The sequence below is a fragment of the Chionomys nivalis genome, chromosome 21, assembly GCF_950005125.1.
Source record: "Chionomys nivalis chromosome 21, mChiNiv1.1, whole genome shotgun sequence".
NCBI classification, from domain to species: domain Eukaryota; kingdom Metazoa; phylum Chordata; class Mammalia; order Rodentia; family Cricetidae; genus Chionomys; species Chionomys nivalis.
Genome location: NC_080106.1, coordinates 6,549,399 through 6,566,694, shown reverse-complemented (window position 1 = coordinate 6,566,694; position 17,296 = coordinate 6,549,399). Strand labels below are relative to the sequence as shown.

Genomic DNA, 17,296 nt, shown 5'->3' with positions numbered 1-17,296 from the left:
GACAGAGAAGCCAAAAGGAGCCTGTGGACCCTGCAGGGATGGGGAAGCTGGGAAGCAGGATGTGCTGAGACCCAAGACAGCAGGTTCAAGGGGCTCAGAAGCCAAAAGGAAGCCTCTCAAACAATAACCTTTCTACCAATACTTTAAAATCTTAAACTTGATTCTGATTCCACTATTCCACTCCTACGTGTGGCCTGAGAATCTTCATCCACCCATGCCTCCCCTCTCCCTCTGGAACCAGGCCTCCAGGGACACCATCCCCCTCCCCATTTCTGAATTCATCCTGAGGCACTGGATAATCCACATAGGGTCGAACCCACAGTTCATCAGCCCCATCCAAGACATCACAGCAAAGCTTGAGAAATTCTCCAACAATCAATTTATTTATTTACAACAGCATTTTAAAGGCAGATACACCCATTTGGATGAACCCAGCCCAGCATCTTGAAATCTACTAGTGTTCCAAAAATCCTGCCACCTCCAGGACTCAGGGACCTCACAAGTTGTTCCGAGAGAATGCAGTTACTCTCAACACCTGTCATGCAGGTTGATTTCAGGAAGCCTGAGGGGTCCGTGGTTAGACTGTACCTTGGTCCCCGCCCCCAACACAAGCTTTGTAATGTGGAACACTGAGGACTCCGAAATGCAGAACAGAAAGAAACAAACACAGCAAGTCTAGGCGAGGTATCCAAGCTTGAGTATAACCCTGCAGGCAGTACTGCCCTGCTCAGCCTGTGACGAGGGCTGGACAAACACACCCCATCTGCTGTGTGCCTTCCACTTTGGCAAAGGAACAAAATCACCAGGAGGTTTAAGAACAGGAGTAAACTTCAGAAGAGAGAAAATACAGCAGCGGCTGTGCACGCAGCCTAGGGCCGTCCCAGGCATTCTCACTGCCCTCTCCCTGCCAGCTTCCCACTGCAAAAGGGTGTAGAAGAGCTGACCGCAGCCAGAGGTTACTATCCCGGTTTCCCTTGGTAGACACCGTGACTTTCCCCTGGAGAAGGCAGAAGGGCGGCAGCCTGTATGTAAAAGAACAGAAGAGTCGAGGACCTCACATTCAAGAGTGAGAAGCTTTAAAAGGCCTGAAAGGCTGTAATTTGGAGGCCTGGAGCCATCACACAGACCGTGCAGCCCAAGTGGCCCCAAACCCTTCCAGAGGCAGCTGCTGAGGAAGGGTAAGCATCTCTCAGGAGGAAACACCTGGACTTGAGATTGGATGACAGTTCTGTGGGCTGGGAAGGGAGCTGAGGGACAGAAAGCCCTGGCCGACTCAGCCGGCTGGCAGTGGCAGCCAAGGAACAAACTCAGCCCTGGGAACATGGAGGAGAGGAACCACCTGTAAGGCCCCAGACAGTGTTGGTGGCAATGGACATCTCTGGTACACAAAAGTCCACAGGAACCTACTCGGGGCTGTCATTCAACAGGATTTCCTGTCTGCAGAGGTCAGGGAGAGGCTCCCAGGAACTACCTGGCAAAGGACTGGCTCTGATCTTCACTGGCCACAGCAAGCAGCAGGTTTCTGTTCACTGGAAACTGAAGGCCCTGAAGCACTGGGCTGAAGTGCACACATCTGCTGGTCAAACCCTGTCAACTCCCCATAGGCAGAGGACAACACAGAACTTGCCATCTTCCAGATGTGGCCCACAAAGTCACCATGAGTCACCCACACACTTGTGCAAATTCAGTATCAGGACTGAGGCCCATTGCCCAACCTAAGGCTCAGTTCTAAGGCGCCCAGCCTGGCAGGTTGGAAAAAGAGCCAAGGCAGCGATGAAGGGTTGGAGAACGTCGAGGGCAGAAGCCTCCAGTGCATCATAGGAGAAGGGAGGCAACACCTGCCGAGGGCATGCTAATTCCTCAGGGCAGCCAACCTGGAAAACAACAAAAAGGATTCTGGTAAGAAAGGCAAAGACATGGCAGGCAGTGATTGCGCACACCTTTAACCCCAGCATTTGGGGAAGGCAGATGCAGGTGGATCTCTGTGAGTTTCAAGACCAACCTGGTCCACAGAGTTTCAGGACAGACAGAGCTACACAGAGAAACCCTGTCTAATAAAAGGGGCGGGGGGCAGCAAAGGGCAGAGGTACTTGAAAACTTGAAATTGAAATACTGTGTAGAAGCACTAGACATGAACCCAGAATTGAGGTTTTCAAAGTTGTCCTGGGATAACGTGTGGAAAGATGCTGAGACAGCTACACACTGTGACAATCTCAGGAAGGGCACACAACTCCCTTCTACAGGGAGCTGTGTGGAGATACATCTGTAATCACACATCTGGTACTAACTGCTGGCTACAGGGGACTGACTGCAGCATTCTGATGCAAGGGGGAATTGTCCAAGCTGAGACAGGGGTCTTCCCTCCGCCTTCCCAACATTCCAATCAAATGTGATGGGTCTTTGCATGATGGGTTCCAGCCCAAAGTCCTTGGGGTCCCCAACATGGCCCCAAGACAGGACACCAGAGCAAGTATTATGACATTCACCGAGGCAGGTCCTACCTTCGAGACAGCTGATCCTCCTGGCTGCGCACTGAGCTCTCACCCACAGCAGAGGCACCCTCTGGAAGCTGGCTGAGCTGGTCTAAGACCTCTAGGCCATTTTCCTCAGCAATCTGCACAATGAGGCTGTCGACCTGCTCCTGAGGTGTGGTCAGCGTGGTGGCAGAGCTCATAGAATCCTCCATTACCTGTGGAGAGGTTCGTTTTGGGCAGTATGGCCACAGCACCACAATGCACACTGCATTGCTTTGTTGTGGAAATGTGTGGTGTACACATGCATGCATGTATGTGCTCATGTGAAGGCCAGAGGCTAACATCAACTGTCTTCTCGATACTGTGTCCTACAAGGTGTCTCAAGGAACCTAGTGTTCACTGTTTCAGCCATATTGGTTGGGTGGAAAAGCCGAGGAATTCATCTGTATTTGGCCCCAGCACTAAGACCCCTACACACCCAGCTTTCATGGGGTTGCCAAGAGCACAAACTTAGGCCTCAGGCTTACACAAGTGGCACTTCACCTGCTGGGCCATCTCCCTAACCTCCACTGTGGTTCTTGCCCACTCCACACCCACACCCACTGCTTGCTTCTCACAGGGTTTTCTCTAGGAAGATGTTCCTGGCTCCCTTGGACCTTCCTGTCTCATATCCAGGCAGTCCCGCCTCTGGGTTCACCTGGTTCTGTGACACTTCCATATTCCTGTGTGCTTGTCTACACCATGTGTGCCTCCCCAGAAAGGACAGTGTCCCATCCCCTTCCTCCTCCAAGGCCTTCCTGAGTCCAGCACAGTCCAGCCACCCTGACCCACTGTCCAGCCATACTGCAATGGCCACCTACCGACGTGTGCACATCCAGGTTCTGCACCTGCTGCTCAAACCTGTCCATCACTGCAGACACCTTTTGAAGATCCATGGCACTCAGCGCCTTGTCCAGAGCTTTGGTCACCTGTGCCATATTCTTGGTCACCTGGTATAGAAGAGAATTAGGGACAAGGACAAAGTTAAAGGTAGTTTAGGGCTGCAAACTGGGGGCAGGTCATCAGGACTTTCTGATGCTGGATGCAGCTGATGGCACAGTGGAGTTCTGAGTCTCTCTACTTTGCAGGGCATCTCTGCTGTGACCAAGCGGCCCATGTAACTTCCAGTCTATGGTAGGATGATGCTATGGAATCCAGGCTTTCCTGAGGCCTTCCTGTGTGCAGTACTCCTTGATGCCTAGGCTCACTGCTGGTTCAGCTTCCCTCTGCTCACTGTACCCTACAACACATGCTGGCCACATGGCACCATGGTCAAGCACTTACCCCCTTCATGGTCACAGCTGTCTGTACCTTGGATGCTACTGCATCCACACGGGACGCCATCCGGAGCCAGTTTACACCTTCATTCTTCTTGCGGATTGCATTTTCAGCATACACGCGGGCACACTCCACGTTTTTCTGCTGAAGGGCCTAAGATTCATAGGGAAATGTTCATGGAGGACAATTCGTAAGTAAGCTTGTGTATCCCTCCAGGGTAAGGTTTACCACTGGGGAGTGTAGGCAGCTTTCCATTCTCCCCAGGTATAAACCTCAGAAATGTGTGAGCAATAGCCATAGCCTTGAAGTAACACAATACTCAGCTGAAGGTCTGCTCTGAGGACAGTCACATTACTTCACCTTCTGTTCTATCTTTAGGCAGAGGGCCCCTTCCTGCAATAACCCCAGTGAACTTACTCCCTGCCCAACCTTTGGAGTCCCACCCCCAGTGTCAATGCCTCTGCCCAGATCCCGATTCTCCAGGCAGCAGCCCTGTAGGAAAGAAAGTCATTTGAAAATGATGACACTGGAGCAGGGACAGCTAGAATGCCACACAATGGAGGAGGAAGGAAGAGTGGAGTCCACACAGATGTTCTGCTCTGGACACCACTGTTTGTGGGGAGGGGAGGAGGAGGGCTACTGCCCTTCCCTCAGGCTCACCTGTCTGAGGTATGAAAACCAGTGCATCAACACTCTGAAATCAGTGAGGTTAAATCCCAATGTAGGCAGTGTGTTGCACAAAAAGGAGACATTACAGCAACACAAAGGGAAACAAAGCTGGCTGTGGTGGTTCCCACCTGAAATCCTACCAATCTTAAGGGTGAAGTAGCAACATTTCAAGTTTGATTTTAACTGGGACACAGAGTAAGTTCCAGATCAATATGGGTCACAGTACTCAATCTCAAAAATAACATAAATGAAGTAAAATAAAATAAAGGGGATTGGGGAAGAAGAACCCAAACCAGAAAGGTTACACACCTTCTTCACCTTGGCCTGCTCAGCCTTGGAGTCCTTTTCTGCCTTTTTGGCCAGTTTCTCTAGCTGCTTCGCTGTGAACTGAGCGGAAAGAACGACATCCTGAGATTCGCAGGTGGAGCTCACCCTCTAGGCCCTGCTCCCTGTACCTCCTGCCTCTGTGCATCCTTTACCCAGGGACAAAGCATCAAAACCTGAGTCCTGACAACTCCTGTGGGCTGTGGGAGACTGTAACAACATCAGGAAAGACCCCCGCTAGTGAGCAAGGAGGCGGCTACAGTAGGTATCCTAAAATGTCCATCATCTAAGAAAATCCCAACCCATATTCTCCTCTAGAGTGGAAGGCCGGCAAGGAAACTCTCACCAATGCTGCCCCTGCTTATGAAAGACTTTGAACTCACAGAAAGTCACCTGGGAAACTTCTCCAGGCTATCCAAGTACTAAATCTTGAACGCTATCTTTAGAGAATTCGGCATATACAGATTCCTCATTTCTTTGCCAACAAGAGAAAGTGATGTCATACCCACCCCTCTGGCCACATATTCCAAGGGCTGGAGACCAGGTCCTGGCCACTAGTAAACGAGGCCCGAACACTGACCCCCTTTACAGCATCAGACCACTACCCGACAGCCTCAGAGTGACACAAACTCTGTAACCTTACTCGTGCCCAGACTCTTGGCGCCAGGGAGAAAAAAACAAGATAAAGTTAACCCTTACCATCGTTTGTAAGGCATTTAAAAGTGGCAGAAACATGCCATGGATTATTAATTAAGTCCAAGTATCTCCCCAGTTGGAGGCACATTCAGTTGCCTATAACACTTTCCAAGTGTGTTCAAATTTCAGCGTGTGGTTTTAAAAGCTTAGTAAAACACCAAGGCTGTGTTTCTTATAGATAACATACTCAGTCTTCACGGACAAGTCTAAGTGATCTATTTCTACTTAGCCAAAATCAAAGAATGGTCTTGGCTCTGGGCAGCAGTCTGAGCCCTGTAGGGCAGTCATTCAACCATGATAATCTGCCCATGACTCTGGGTGTCTAGGTTCCAAGCGACGCTGTAATTCTTTCCTTGTTTGCTAGACAGGACTGAAGAATGGTGGTCTTGTACAAACCTTCAACTGGAACAGGGTATCTGCAAAGACAGAAAAAAAAACATTTTAAAAAAATTGTAGCAAGTAGCACATCCATCAAGCAAGCGGACTCAGTGAGATCCTTGCAGATGCTAGGAGCTGGCCCACAGGAGACAGACACGGATGGGATTTACCTTGGCATTTGGAAGGCCCAGCAATGGAGTCAGACAGCAGGTCCATGTTAGACAGGGGCTCCACCAACAAAGACCCTCACTAAACTTGTTTTTGGGAACACGAGAATGTTACCAGCCTATCTCAATATGCAGCTCTTGGCTATGATCAGAATGGAGGTGGTGGCTTACATTTCTTTCAGCTTTACAAAAGACACACGGGATTCTTTGCCTTTACTATTAAACTTAGTCTTTAGCACTTAACAGCTGTTCTTTTTAATGCCTTTATTGGCATTTTTAAAACAGATGTATCTACTTTTTTTTTTTTTTTGAGTGCTCTATCTGCATGTACAACTTTCTGCCAGAAGAGGGCATCAGATGCCACTACAGATGGTTGTGAGCCACCATAGGTTGCTAGCAATTGAACTCTGGACCTCTGCAAGAGCAGCCAGTGCTTTTAGGGCCAAACCACCTCTCCTGCCTGCAGCAGTTGGAGATAAAACTGGTAAGGCGGTAAGCCTTAGGTCATCATGACAGATGTCATTTCTAAGCCACAGTATCAGGCCCAGCCCATTGTCCCTTTACCCATTGTAAGCCAAGGAGGGAATTTAAATGTATTTTTAAAAACTAATTGCTAACCAAACCTGCTATTAATTCACAAACTTGAGACAGGTAAACACAATTTCTTGTTTATTTATTTTTGATGTTTTGAGACAGGATTTCACCTCAAACTCCCTAGGCAGTCAAAGCTGGGGATCCTTCTGTCTCCAGTGCCTAAGTTGTGAGCCACTCTGCAGAATGCTGTGGTATATGATTCTGAAACGGCTTACCCTACCGGTCCAAAATAAGGCACTGATGGTCTGTAAATGCAAAACAAGGCCCAGCAGAGACCTGCCTGGGCATAGTGAACTGTGCACCTACCCACCTACCACCACTCAGCTACGGCCAGAGCTGCCACAACTGACTGGTGCTCTCGGAAACAAAAGTTGCCTGGCACGGTGACAGGAGGACAGTGTCTCCCAGGCGTGGCACGGCTCTCTCACTAGCTTTAGCACCCTGGCCAAATCTCTCCCATCTCAACCTGTATCTTCATCTCGACTCTAGTGGGGCTGGAGAAACCTGATGTGAGCTTCAGGAAAGTTCCCTCACCCGAGCACAGTGAACTGTGACGCAAAAATTCTTTTTTGCTGAGACATCGGGGCTCTACGTCTTCTGTCCAAGGAACACGGTAAAGAATTCTTATGTGTTTCCTCCATGACAATCACACAGCTTTCTGCGTTTCAGAAAACAGTTTGTAAAAACTTCATTATGGCTGTTCACAACTTCATTGCCAGCACTGGGGAGGCAGAGACAGGCAAATCTCTGAGTTCAAGGCCAGTATGGTACTTGGAGTCACATGCAGGCCAGCCAGGGCGACATAGGGAGAGCCCACCTCATACAAACACAAACTCTATCACACCAGCCCATAAAACCTGCAACGTCCACTCAGGAGTTCTTCGGAAGTCTAGAGGTCAGAACGCTGACAGATGAGAGTGAGTCATACTTCTAGGGGTGGCTCCCACCCACCCTGTTACAGGGTAACGGGAGAATGGGACATGCAGCGCCTATAAAATGGAGCTACCAGGACGGAACCCACATCCTACCGCTTGGTACTTGAAGTCCTTTGTATCTGAATTATTCCTATTTCTCTGGGTACTACTCAGGGGTCAAAATATGCAACCAGCACCTTTTCTGGTCCCTGAACATTCCAGGGTCCCCAAGGCAGAAACAAAACAAACAGGGAGGACGGCTAGAAGGGCCTGGATCTGAGGTCATTTGGATAAAATTCGGGGTTTCGGTCCTGGGTTTGAGGTCCAGGTCTGGAGACATCTGGGTAAGGAACGAGATCCAGGGGTAGTTCCTGGATGGGGTCTGGTGTCAAGAACCCGAGGTAGCTCCCGTTGGTCTGAGGGATGGAAGCCCAGGAGAGGGTTTCAGCTAGGATGTAAAGGCTCAGGAACCGAAACCGGTTCTGGTCGCTATGCCGGAGTCAGGCTCAGGTCTAATCGGTGTTTGGACCTAAGGCAAGAGGCGGGTCCTGGTCGCGATGTAGGGTCGAGACAAGTGGGTCCCAGGCCCGGGGGCGGGGTCTGGGGCTGAGGCCGGGGACAGGTCCTCTTGGATTATGGGGCTGAGGCCGGGGTGTCCGCAGAATCCCGCTCCGAACCCAAAGTAGGTGACGGCCCCTTACCGTCCATGGCCAGTCAGGTAGTGAAGCCCTCTGGGCGGCGAAGGGGACGAGATCTTACGGACCAGCTGTGCCCGGGAGGACTTCCGGGGTCGCTTGCGTTTCCGGTCGCGCGGCCGGCTCTCGCGAGAAGACGGCGCCAGTCCTTGGGTGGGGCTTTGGCACGTCTCCCAGGGCACGCGGTTGCCATGGTAATGAACGCCCAAAGGGGCGTGTTGGTTTGTGAGTCGCTAGGGTTACTGGGCCTCAAGGCCCCCTGGCCGGGGCGGCGGGGTCACCTATGGGCCAGTCCAAAAGCAAACCCAGAGAGAAGACAGGTAAAGGGCGCCGCCTGGTGACCAGGCCCGCCCTCCGAGCAGGCATCCTTGGGTTGTAGGTCTAACTGGTTATCCATGTGTTTCAGTTGAGGAGGAAAAGACGGTCCCTACCAATTTTGTTGCAAAATCTAAGGAGAAAGTAATGGAAAAGGAGTCCAAGCAGCTTGACAAGGAAACCTTGAATCAACCTGCCGACACCCTGCTGTTCGCGGCAGGGACGTCCAAGCACTCAAGGCCTTCCTCTTCCTCTGAAGGTAGGAGACCCGAGGAGACCTGCCACGGCAAGGCATCTGGGATGGGGCCCATTTCTAAGTCTCTAATGATACAGGATTCTTGTTGCAGTCAGGTAAACAAGAGCACAACTAAGCTTGTTAGCTTGAGTCCGTTCTAGGCAAGGGCAGGGATTTCAAGGGCATCCAATGTATACAGAGACCATTTCAGAAGGAAAAAGAAAATTTAAGAAGAAATTTTTTTGAATGATCCATAAATGTCCCCCAGGAGGGTTGGGTGACCTCTGGTTCCACTGTGATCCCTTCAACATGTTACAACTGGAGCAGAACATTGGGTAATTGCCCAGGCTGGAGTGTGACTTGTGAGGAGGGCTTGGTCTCCCTCAGCCTGGCACAAAGGTGGGAGGGCTTATGAGGACAAAGGGATCATGGCTGGGACAAAAGTGTTTCTTTTCATACAGACCCAAGCATAGCATTTGGCAGATACCAGAAAGTGAGTTTGCTGTCAATTTCACTTTACCTTGTAGCAAACGGTTTGGCGTTTTTATTCGTTTTATAGCTGAACAATGTGAATTGGTGGTAATGAGACAACAAAAGCAGGACGAAGCCTAAAACCAGACTGTTGGAGGGAGATCTGTCAAGTGTTTAAGGCAAGGAAGGTATTAGGAACTGTATGCTCTGGGAAGGTCTTTTTGCTTCCAGAATGAAGGCCAGGATGAAAAACAGAACACTAGGGGGACCTACCCCACGCTCCTTGCTGGGAACCAGAAAAGAAGCAGTGGCCACAGATATTCAGAAAGATTGGAGGTAGAAAGCGTAGAACCTACGCTCTGATGAGATGCAGGGGAAGATGGGCTGGGTCAGGAGTCAGGTGATAGAGGACTGGCCTGGCACGGGCAGGAACAGTGCTTGGTGGTTCGGACAGAAGCACCACGGGAACTTTGAATGCTACCCAGCTGGAGGCAGTTTGGAATTCAGGTGCTGGGACTGAAAGAAGTCTGGCCTTGAAACTTAGGAACCCTTCATAGAAGGGCTACAGCAAAGGCTGCACACCTAATGGAGGTTTAAGAGATGCCTACCCCCCCCCCCACGGTGCTTTTAGCTAAGTACAGAAAAGCCAACTAAACAAGATTTTATCACCGAGTGGCTTGATGTCCTGCCAGGCATCCACCGTGCTTACTCATCAGCATGGCTTTGGCGCCAAGGACCCTTCATGTTCCAGTGTGCCATCTTCGGTGTCAAGAATGGCTTCCTTCACAGTGCTGCAGGTACCATAGGCACACAAGATTGATTACACGACTCTTAAGAGAGACTTTGGACCTTGCTTTGCTATTGGCAGGGAAATCTTTCTGAGGTAGGCGTCACCTCCCCAGCCTCTCTAAGACAGGTTCAGCTCTGCAAATTTGGAAGTGCTGGAAGAGAGTTAAGGGATCAGAATAGACAAGCTTGGCCAACAAGGAAGCCACCAGTGTCACCTGTCACACAGCGTCACCTCTGCAGGAAAAGCAGGTAGCCATGAAGGAAAGATGACAGAGCACGCTCAACAGTCACAAGGAACAATGAAGGAAAGATGACAGAGCACGCTCAGCAGCCACAAGGAACGAGCCCCTCATCCATGCGACCCTGAAGGGACCCTCAAAACATGATGTTAGATGTAAATGTCCATAAACATTGTGACTTTCTTTCTATGAGACGCCTTGAACTCACCACGGCCATTTTGCTTTGGCTCCCCAGGTCCTGGGGTTCCAGGCATGAGCTGTCATGTTCATTTGGAAATGATTGTAAAACTGTCAGCAGGTTGGGCATGGGGTTGTAGTGCGAGCTACTCAGGAGACCGAGGCAGGAAGATCATGGAAGCCCAGACCTGGGCAGGATTATGAAAGTCTGTTTTCAAAAAGGGGGAGGACTAAGGATATTGCTCAGTTGGTAGAGTGTCTACCATGCCCAAAGCACACAGGCCTGGCTTCCTTCCCTGGCACTACAGACAAGCAGGTGTGGTAGCAAATGCATGTAATCTAACACATGAGGCAGGAGGAGCCTGGGTTCAAGGGAATCTGTCATAACATGGAGTGTTCAAGTCCACCCTGGTCTATATGATATTTTGTCCCAAAATAAAACTGGGGCAGGAGCATTGACTCAGCAGTTAAGAACACTTCTGCTCTTGCAAGGTGACTTGGGTTCAGCTCCCAACATCCATTTATAACTCAAATTTGAGGGGAGCTGATGGTTTATTCTGACTTCTGTGAGCACCAGATATGTACACAGTACACACACATACACGCACACGGCACACATACATATATGTACATGGCACACATACATACATGTACACGGTACACACACACGCACACATGCGTGCACATGCATATGGCACACATACATACATGCAGGCAAAACTGACACGATTGTTCAACTCTGAGGCTCTGAGAAGAACCGTCGCTAGGCATCCTGGTGTCTGTGCCCTTGTAGTTCCAGGCTGGACCTTTGAGTGAACATTAGGTATTCTAGGGTCTGGCCTAGTTAAGTTATCAGAGAGCCCAGCCCAGAAAGCACCACTGCACCTACTCCTGCGGCCACAGTGGGAACTGGCTAGACAAGCCTGTCCTGAGTTCCTGACCCACGACAGTGAGAAAGTGGTTGTTGTGAGCTGCTGAGGTTTGAAGTTAGTTGTTTCACAGCAGTAATAGTCAGACCAAGGGGTACATGATGGAGTCAAGAAGTTTGGCTCTCCTGTAATCCCAGAACTCAGAAGGCCCAGGCAGGATGGACATGCATTCCAAGCAGCTTGAGGTACACTAAGACCCTGTGGCAACTGGTAGGGGTATGTGTGTTATCCTTACACAAAGAGATTCGCACACTACAAGTTTATAAGCCGCCTATTCTAGAATGTTGAAAGTTCTGTGCCCTCAAATGATACAATTTCTTCAGCAAGCAAAGACATCAAAGGAGTTGAAGACACGGCTCAGTGGTTAAGATTTTGTATTGCTATTCCAGAAGACCTGAGTTCAGTTCTGAGCACCCATAGTGGGTGGCTCACAGCTGCCTTTAATTTCAGTTCTAAGAGACCCTAGCCCTCTTCTGGCCCATGTGGGCACTGCATTCCCCACGTGAGCACTGCATTCATGCACAAATCCATAATCTGATACACACATATACTTCAAAATTTAAAAAGAAAAGGAGGGGATTGTCATGAACCAAAGGCAATCTGTAGATCTGAGCTAGGTCATCCTAAGAGTCCCTTTGGATATCAGATGATAATAATAATAAAGAATTGATTCTGGAAAAAAAAGAATTGATTCTGGGCTCGAGTATTGCTCAGTGGCAGAGCAGTTGCCTAGCGTGCTGGAGGCCCTGGGTTCCATCTCCAGCACCACTGAAAACAAAACCGAAATATGGTGAGGAGAAAGTGGCAACCCCAGAAGTTTGACCTTCTGTAACATGACAACTACTCTCTTCGGAATGCTGTCTAGATGACAAAGTTATAAAGATGGAGAACTGACTTGGTTGCCAGAGTTGGGGTAAAAGAACAAGGTGTGACCCAAAGGACATCAGGAGGGAGTCTCTGTGGTGGAAGAATCCTATGTCCTATCAGATGGAGCTTTACATGTGCATGGATGAGCATATGCCTGTATACTCGCTGAATCAAGCTCAGTTCTGGTGTTGAACTGTAATAACGTGAGATGCTGCCACAGGAGAAACTGGGCAAAGGGAGCATGGGACCAGTTCTTGCTGCTTCTGCAACAATCTGAATATATGAATATTTTAAAAAATAAAAGAATAAAAAAGTTATAATTCTAATTATTATAGTCCAGTATAAGAAATGCATACGGATTATAGAAAATAGGGAGAATACATGGAGTAGGAGTGGGTGAGCGCACAATAACACTGACGCTGAACACCAGCAGAAAAGGGCAGGGTTATACAAGTCACACTAGGAGATGTGAGTGTAACCTCCTGCTGTAGAAAGGTTATTTCCACATGAGGAAGCGGGAATATAAAACGTGGGGCTTGAGAGAAGCTGAGATATGGCTCAGCAGTTAAGAGCACTGGCTACTCTTCCAGAGAATTCCAGCATCTGTATGACAGCTCACAGCTGTCTCTAACTCCAGTTCAGGGGGATCTCTGGATCTTTTCTGGCTTCTGCAGACACTGCACTGGCAACATAACTATATACATAAAATGTTTAAAATTTTTAAGTGAGGGTGGGGTGAAACTTGGTAGTGCACTTTTAATCTTGACACTCAAGAGGCAGAGGTAGGTAGATCATTGTAAGTTTTGGCCAGGCTGGTTGGTGTAAATAGTGAGTTCCAGGCCAGCTACAGAGTGAGGACTTGTATTGGAAAACCAAAAAAAAAAAAAAAAAAAAAAAAAGTGGACACTGGTATGTAAATCAATTAATGGGTTGCTTGCCCTGGGATTCATCACCAGTACAGTACAGATCTTACCTGGTGCTGCGTGCTTGTAATCCCACCACTTGGGCAGTAGAAATATGAGGATCATAAGTTCAACGAATTGAATTTTATTTCTCCATGAGGAGCATCATTCTAAGCCTTGAAAGAAAGAAAGGCATCACTAAATGATATTGGAGAATATGTCTACACTTTAACAACATCTACTCAAGATAGGCATGGTGGTACAACATCTGTCATCTCAGCAAGTAGGAGGCTGAGGCAGGAGAAATCTCTTCGAGTTCCAGGCCAGCTGTGACTAAAGAGACCCTGTCTCAAATAAAACAAAATGCACACATGAAAACACACACATACCATTAAAAAAATCTCTCCAAACACTATAAACATTATAAACACTATAAAACTCAAACCAAACAGTGAAAAATCATTTGCAGCCAGGTTTAGTGGCTCTCGCCTGTAATCCCAACAGTCAAGAGGCTGACACAGACAGATATCAAGCTTGCCATCAACTCAGGCCACATAATGAGACTGTGTGTCAAAAAAAGTTAATAGCACCAGGCAGTGATGGTACACACCTTTAATCACAGCCCTGGGGAGGCAGAGGCAGGCAGATCTTTGAGTTAGAGGCCAGCCTGGTCTACAAGAGCTAGTTCCAGGACAGGCTCCAAAGCTACAGAGAAACCCTGTCTCGAAACCACCCCTCCAAAAAAAAAGTCTAAAATGTGATAACGCACACCTGTGATTCCAGCATTCTAGATGCTAAAGCAGGAAGATCCCCATGAGTTTGAAGCCAGATAAAGATATATAGCAGAACCTATTTCATACCGCCCCTTGTGGGCCTCTGGAAGCCCAGCACTGACCATACTATCAAGGGAAATGGGGCTTCAATATTGGAACCACAAATAACCCTGACCCTAATCAAATCCGTCCATGGAATGTAGACTCAGGCTCTGAGCAGAATCCTAGCCATGCTGTGCCTGCCTGACTTCTGGGCCACCAAGACTGAAGGACTGTAGGAATGGGCACTAATAAAAACCATCAACTTTGAAGTAATTTTTATGCAGTAATAAAGTAGCTCAGGATGGCACTGTGGTATGACCAGCACCAGAGAGACACACTGAGGACTTCCAGGCATGGTGGTGCACGCCTGTAATCCCAATAACAAAGGCAGGAAGATTGTTCAAGGCCAAGCAAGTTCTAGGCAAGTTAATGCTCCATAGTAAGACTGTCTCAAAAAGTTAAACAGTGCAAGTACCATATAGCAAGAACCTTAAATCAAGTGTTTTGTCTATATTCCCGGCTTTCAGGAGGTGGAGGCAAGAGAAGCTTGAGTTCTAGACAGCCCGGCCGACATGGTTAAGGCCTTGTCTCCAAAACCAGGTAGAATAGATAACCCTAGGAGACACACTCTGGGCATGTATGTGAGAAGGTTTCTAGATAAGGTTAACTAAATAAGACTCAGTATCCATGCGATTGGCTGCACTGAGTGCATGACTGTCTCTTCTTCCGGTAGCCATATCTGCAGACGTGATGGGCTGTATCCCTTCTTAAACTAGGAGACAAAATACGCCACTCCCTTAAGCTGTTGTCAGGCATTGGTCATAAACTCTGTGAACCAGTGGAGTTAGTCACACAAAAGATGGGAAGCCCAGATAGGCGTGGGGCCCAGGGCTGTGTGTACAGCGCAGAAGGAGCTGAAAGAGCAGCCTCTGCTCCACGGATGGTGCAGGAACGTGAACTCTCTGGAAGCACAAGAAGCAAGCATGTGCAATATTTAGACCTACATATATTGGTTTTGTTTAATTTATTTATTTCCTGAATTAATTTTTATCGAAATATTTTTCTACTACAATATCTTCTGATTATGGTTTCCCCTCCCCTAACTCCTCCCAGGTCCTCCTCACTTTCCCACTCACCCAAATCCACATCTTTTCTTTCTCTTCTCATTAGGATACAAACATGCATCTAGACAATAATAAAATAGGTAAGATAAATACAAGCAAACCATAATCGCACAAAACAAACAGAAGAAAAAGAGCCAAAGAAAAAGTTCAAGAAACAAATAAGCTGGGCTGTGGTGGCGCACGCCTTTAATCCCAGTACTCAGGAGCCAGAGGCAGGCGGATCTCTGTGAGTTTGAGACCAGCTTGGTCTACAAGAGCTAGTTCCAGGACAGCTAGGGCTACACAGAGAAACCCTGTTTCAAAAAAACCAAATAAAGAAATAAATAAAAAGAAGAAGAAGAAAGAAAAGAAACAAATAAACACACACACACATACATTTACACACAGAAATCTCATAAAAACACCAAACTGGAAACCATAGTATACACACAAAGGAATTGTCGGATTGTAGGCTTTTGTTGTTGCTGTTACTGGTTTGTTGTTGTTGTTGTTGTCTGTTTAAAAACTACCTTGAGGACTGGAGAGATGGCTCAACCTGCTCTTCCCAAGGTCCTGAGTTCAATTCCCAGCCACCTCATGGTGGTTCACAACCATCTGTAATGAGGTCTAGTGCCCTCTTCCAGCCTGGACGCATACACGCACACAGAATATTGTATACATAATAAATAAATAAATAAATAAATAAATAAATAAATAAATAAATGAAAAATAGAAATTACCCAGACAAAGCATTATGAGACGACGAACCTCCAGGAATGCCTATTTCTAGAACATATTGATTCATAAAGTTCTGAACAGAAAGGTTTTCCAAATTGGAATTCTTTGGAGACTAGGCACCTGAGCCCTCTAACATTTCTGACCAGGCAGCTCAATGGGGTTAGGGTGGCTGGTTCAGACAGTAAATCTGGAGATCCTGAAGGTCTGACTAGCGTGTGTGTTGGGAATAGCCAGCTGTGCAGTGGTAGGTCACTGGGCGGCAGCTCACACTGTGACTCAGGTGGGCATTTAAAGTCCTCTCTGTTCATTTGCTCATGAAGGTGTGTGGTGGAAGCACTTGGAAGTTAGTAAATGACATGTCCCCAAGTCTGGGGACAATGCCAGTCTTAGAAGTATCTGTTGCTAGGTGGTGGTGGCACACACCTTTAGTCCCAGTACTCGGGAGGCAGACACAGGCAGAACTCTGTGAGTTCGAGGACAATCTGGTCTACAGATCAAGTTTTGGGACAGAGAAACCCTGTCTAGAAAAAAAATGACTGTTAATTTCAAGAATAGAGAGGCCTTGGGGTTGGTGGGATCCTAGCTTGTCTGTATTAAAGACTCAAAAGAATGTCGTGGCCTGTACTCATCACCCCGGAGGTACCTGCAGCTTGTGAAATGCAGTCTCCTCCGTTTCTTCCTGCATGAGTCTGCCCAGTGCTCACAGCTGCCCCTCCGAGCTGCCAATCTGTCTGAGTGGTGGAATCGAACCATCAGGCAGTTGGTTCTGTTTTTTCCACTGGCCATGAATCTGTTTCCGTTACTGGGAGCTAAAACAGGCCTTTTCTTCATTGTGGAAGAAGTTTCCACACACCCACTAAATGGATGGATGTTTTCTTCCCTCTAGACAAACCTGATACAAAACAAAAGTCGAGCAAGAAGAGAAATGTCATTCCGCAGATCATCATCACCCAAGCCTCAAATGAGACGCTAATCAGCTATGGCCTCCCCGAAAATGAAGAACAGAGAACCATTCATGAACAGGCTGACTGGGGCCCTTACTACCGACACAGGAGCCCCAGCACAATAGCAGCCTATGAGGGACACAAGCCAGAATAAATGAGAGCTCCCGGGAGCTGTGATTGTTTCCTGTGATCTGATGGAAGGGCCACCCTTCCCTGTGCTGGCACTGGGTGCCCTTCTCCAGTCCTTGAGGTTCTGTCTCAGCGCCTAGTTGAGTTTTCCCAGAGTCCTCAGCAGCTTGATGGGGAGAGAGTGGCTGGCTCAGAGAGTAAATGACATGCCCCCCAAGTCTGCAGCAAAGGTCAGTCTGGGACACTAGCTTGGCTGTCTGTACTAAAGACTCAAAAAAAAAAAATGTAGTGTGTCCTTGAACTGAGGAGGCAGCAGGGCACTTAGGCAATAACCTGTGAATGCTATCTTGTTTTTCTGGCCCATGGATGAAGGGACTTTATAGAGAAGGGCCATTAGGAATCCAAACATGTGCCA

General features: G+C 48.1%; 2 protein-coding genes across 3 annotated transcripts; one reads left to right on the top strand and one right to left on the bottom strand.

The window, feature by feature from the left end:
- Positions 1-367: 367 nt before the first annotated feature.
- Positions 368-8,324, bottom strand: Chmp1a (charged multivesicular body protein 1A). Its single transcript, XM_057754335.1, has 7 exons — positions 8,235-8,324; positions 5,484-5,896; positions 4,770-4,847; positions 3,798-3,944; positions 3,335-3,463; positions 2,502-2,689; positions 368-1,874 (listed from the first exon to the last, which is right to left on the bottom strand). Exons 2-7 carry the CDS (start codon positions 5,517-5,519, stop codon positions 1,853-1,855), a joined length of 600 nt encoding a protein of 199 aa, XP_057610318.1. The 5' UTR covers positions 5,520-5,896; positions 8,235-8,324; the 3' UTR covers positions 368-1,852.
- A 46-nt stretch (positions 8,325-8,370) lies between these two features.
- Positions 8,371-16,914, top strand: Spata33 (spermatogenesis associated 33). 2 transcript variants are annotated; one of them, XM_057753561.1, is made up of 3 exons: positions 8,371-8,422; positions 8,635-8,802; positions 16,695-16,914. In XM_057753561.1, the coding sequence occupies exons 2-3, from the start codon at positions 8,691-8,693 to the stop codon at positions 16,904-16,906; spliced, it is 324 nt and encodes a 107-aa protein (XP_057609544.1). In that variant the 5' UTR covers positions 8,371-8,422; positions 8,635-8,690; the 3' UTR covers positions 16,907-16,914. The 2 variants fall into 2 exon arrangements, with proteins under 2 accessions (XP_057609544.1, XP_057609543.1); XM_057753560.1 differs by lacking the exon at positions 8,371-8,422 and adding an exon at positions 8,433-8,548.
- The last annotated feature ends 382 nt before the right edge of the window (positions 16,915-17,296 follow it).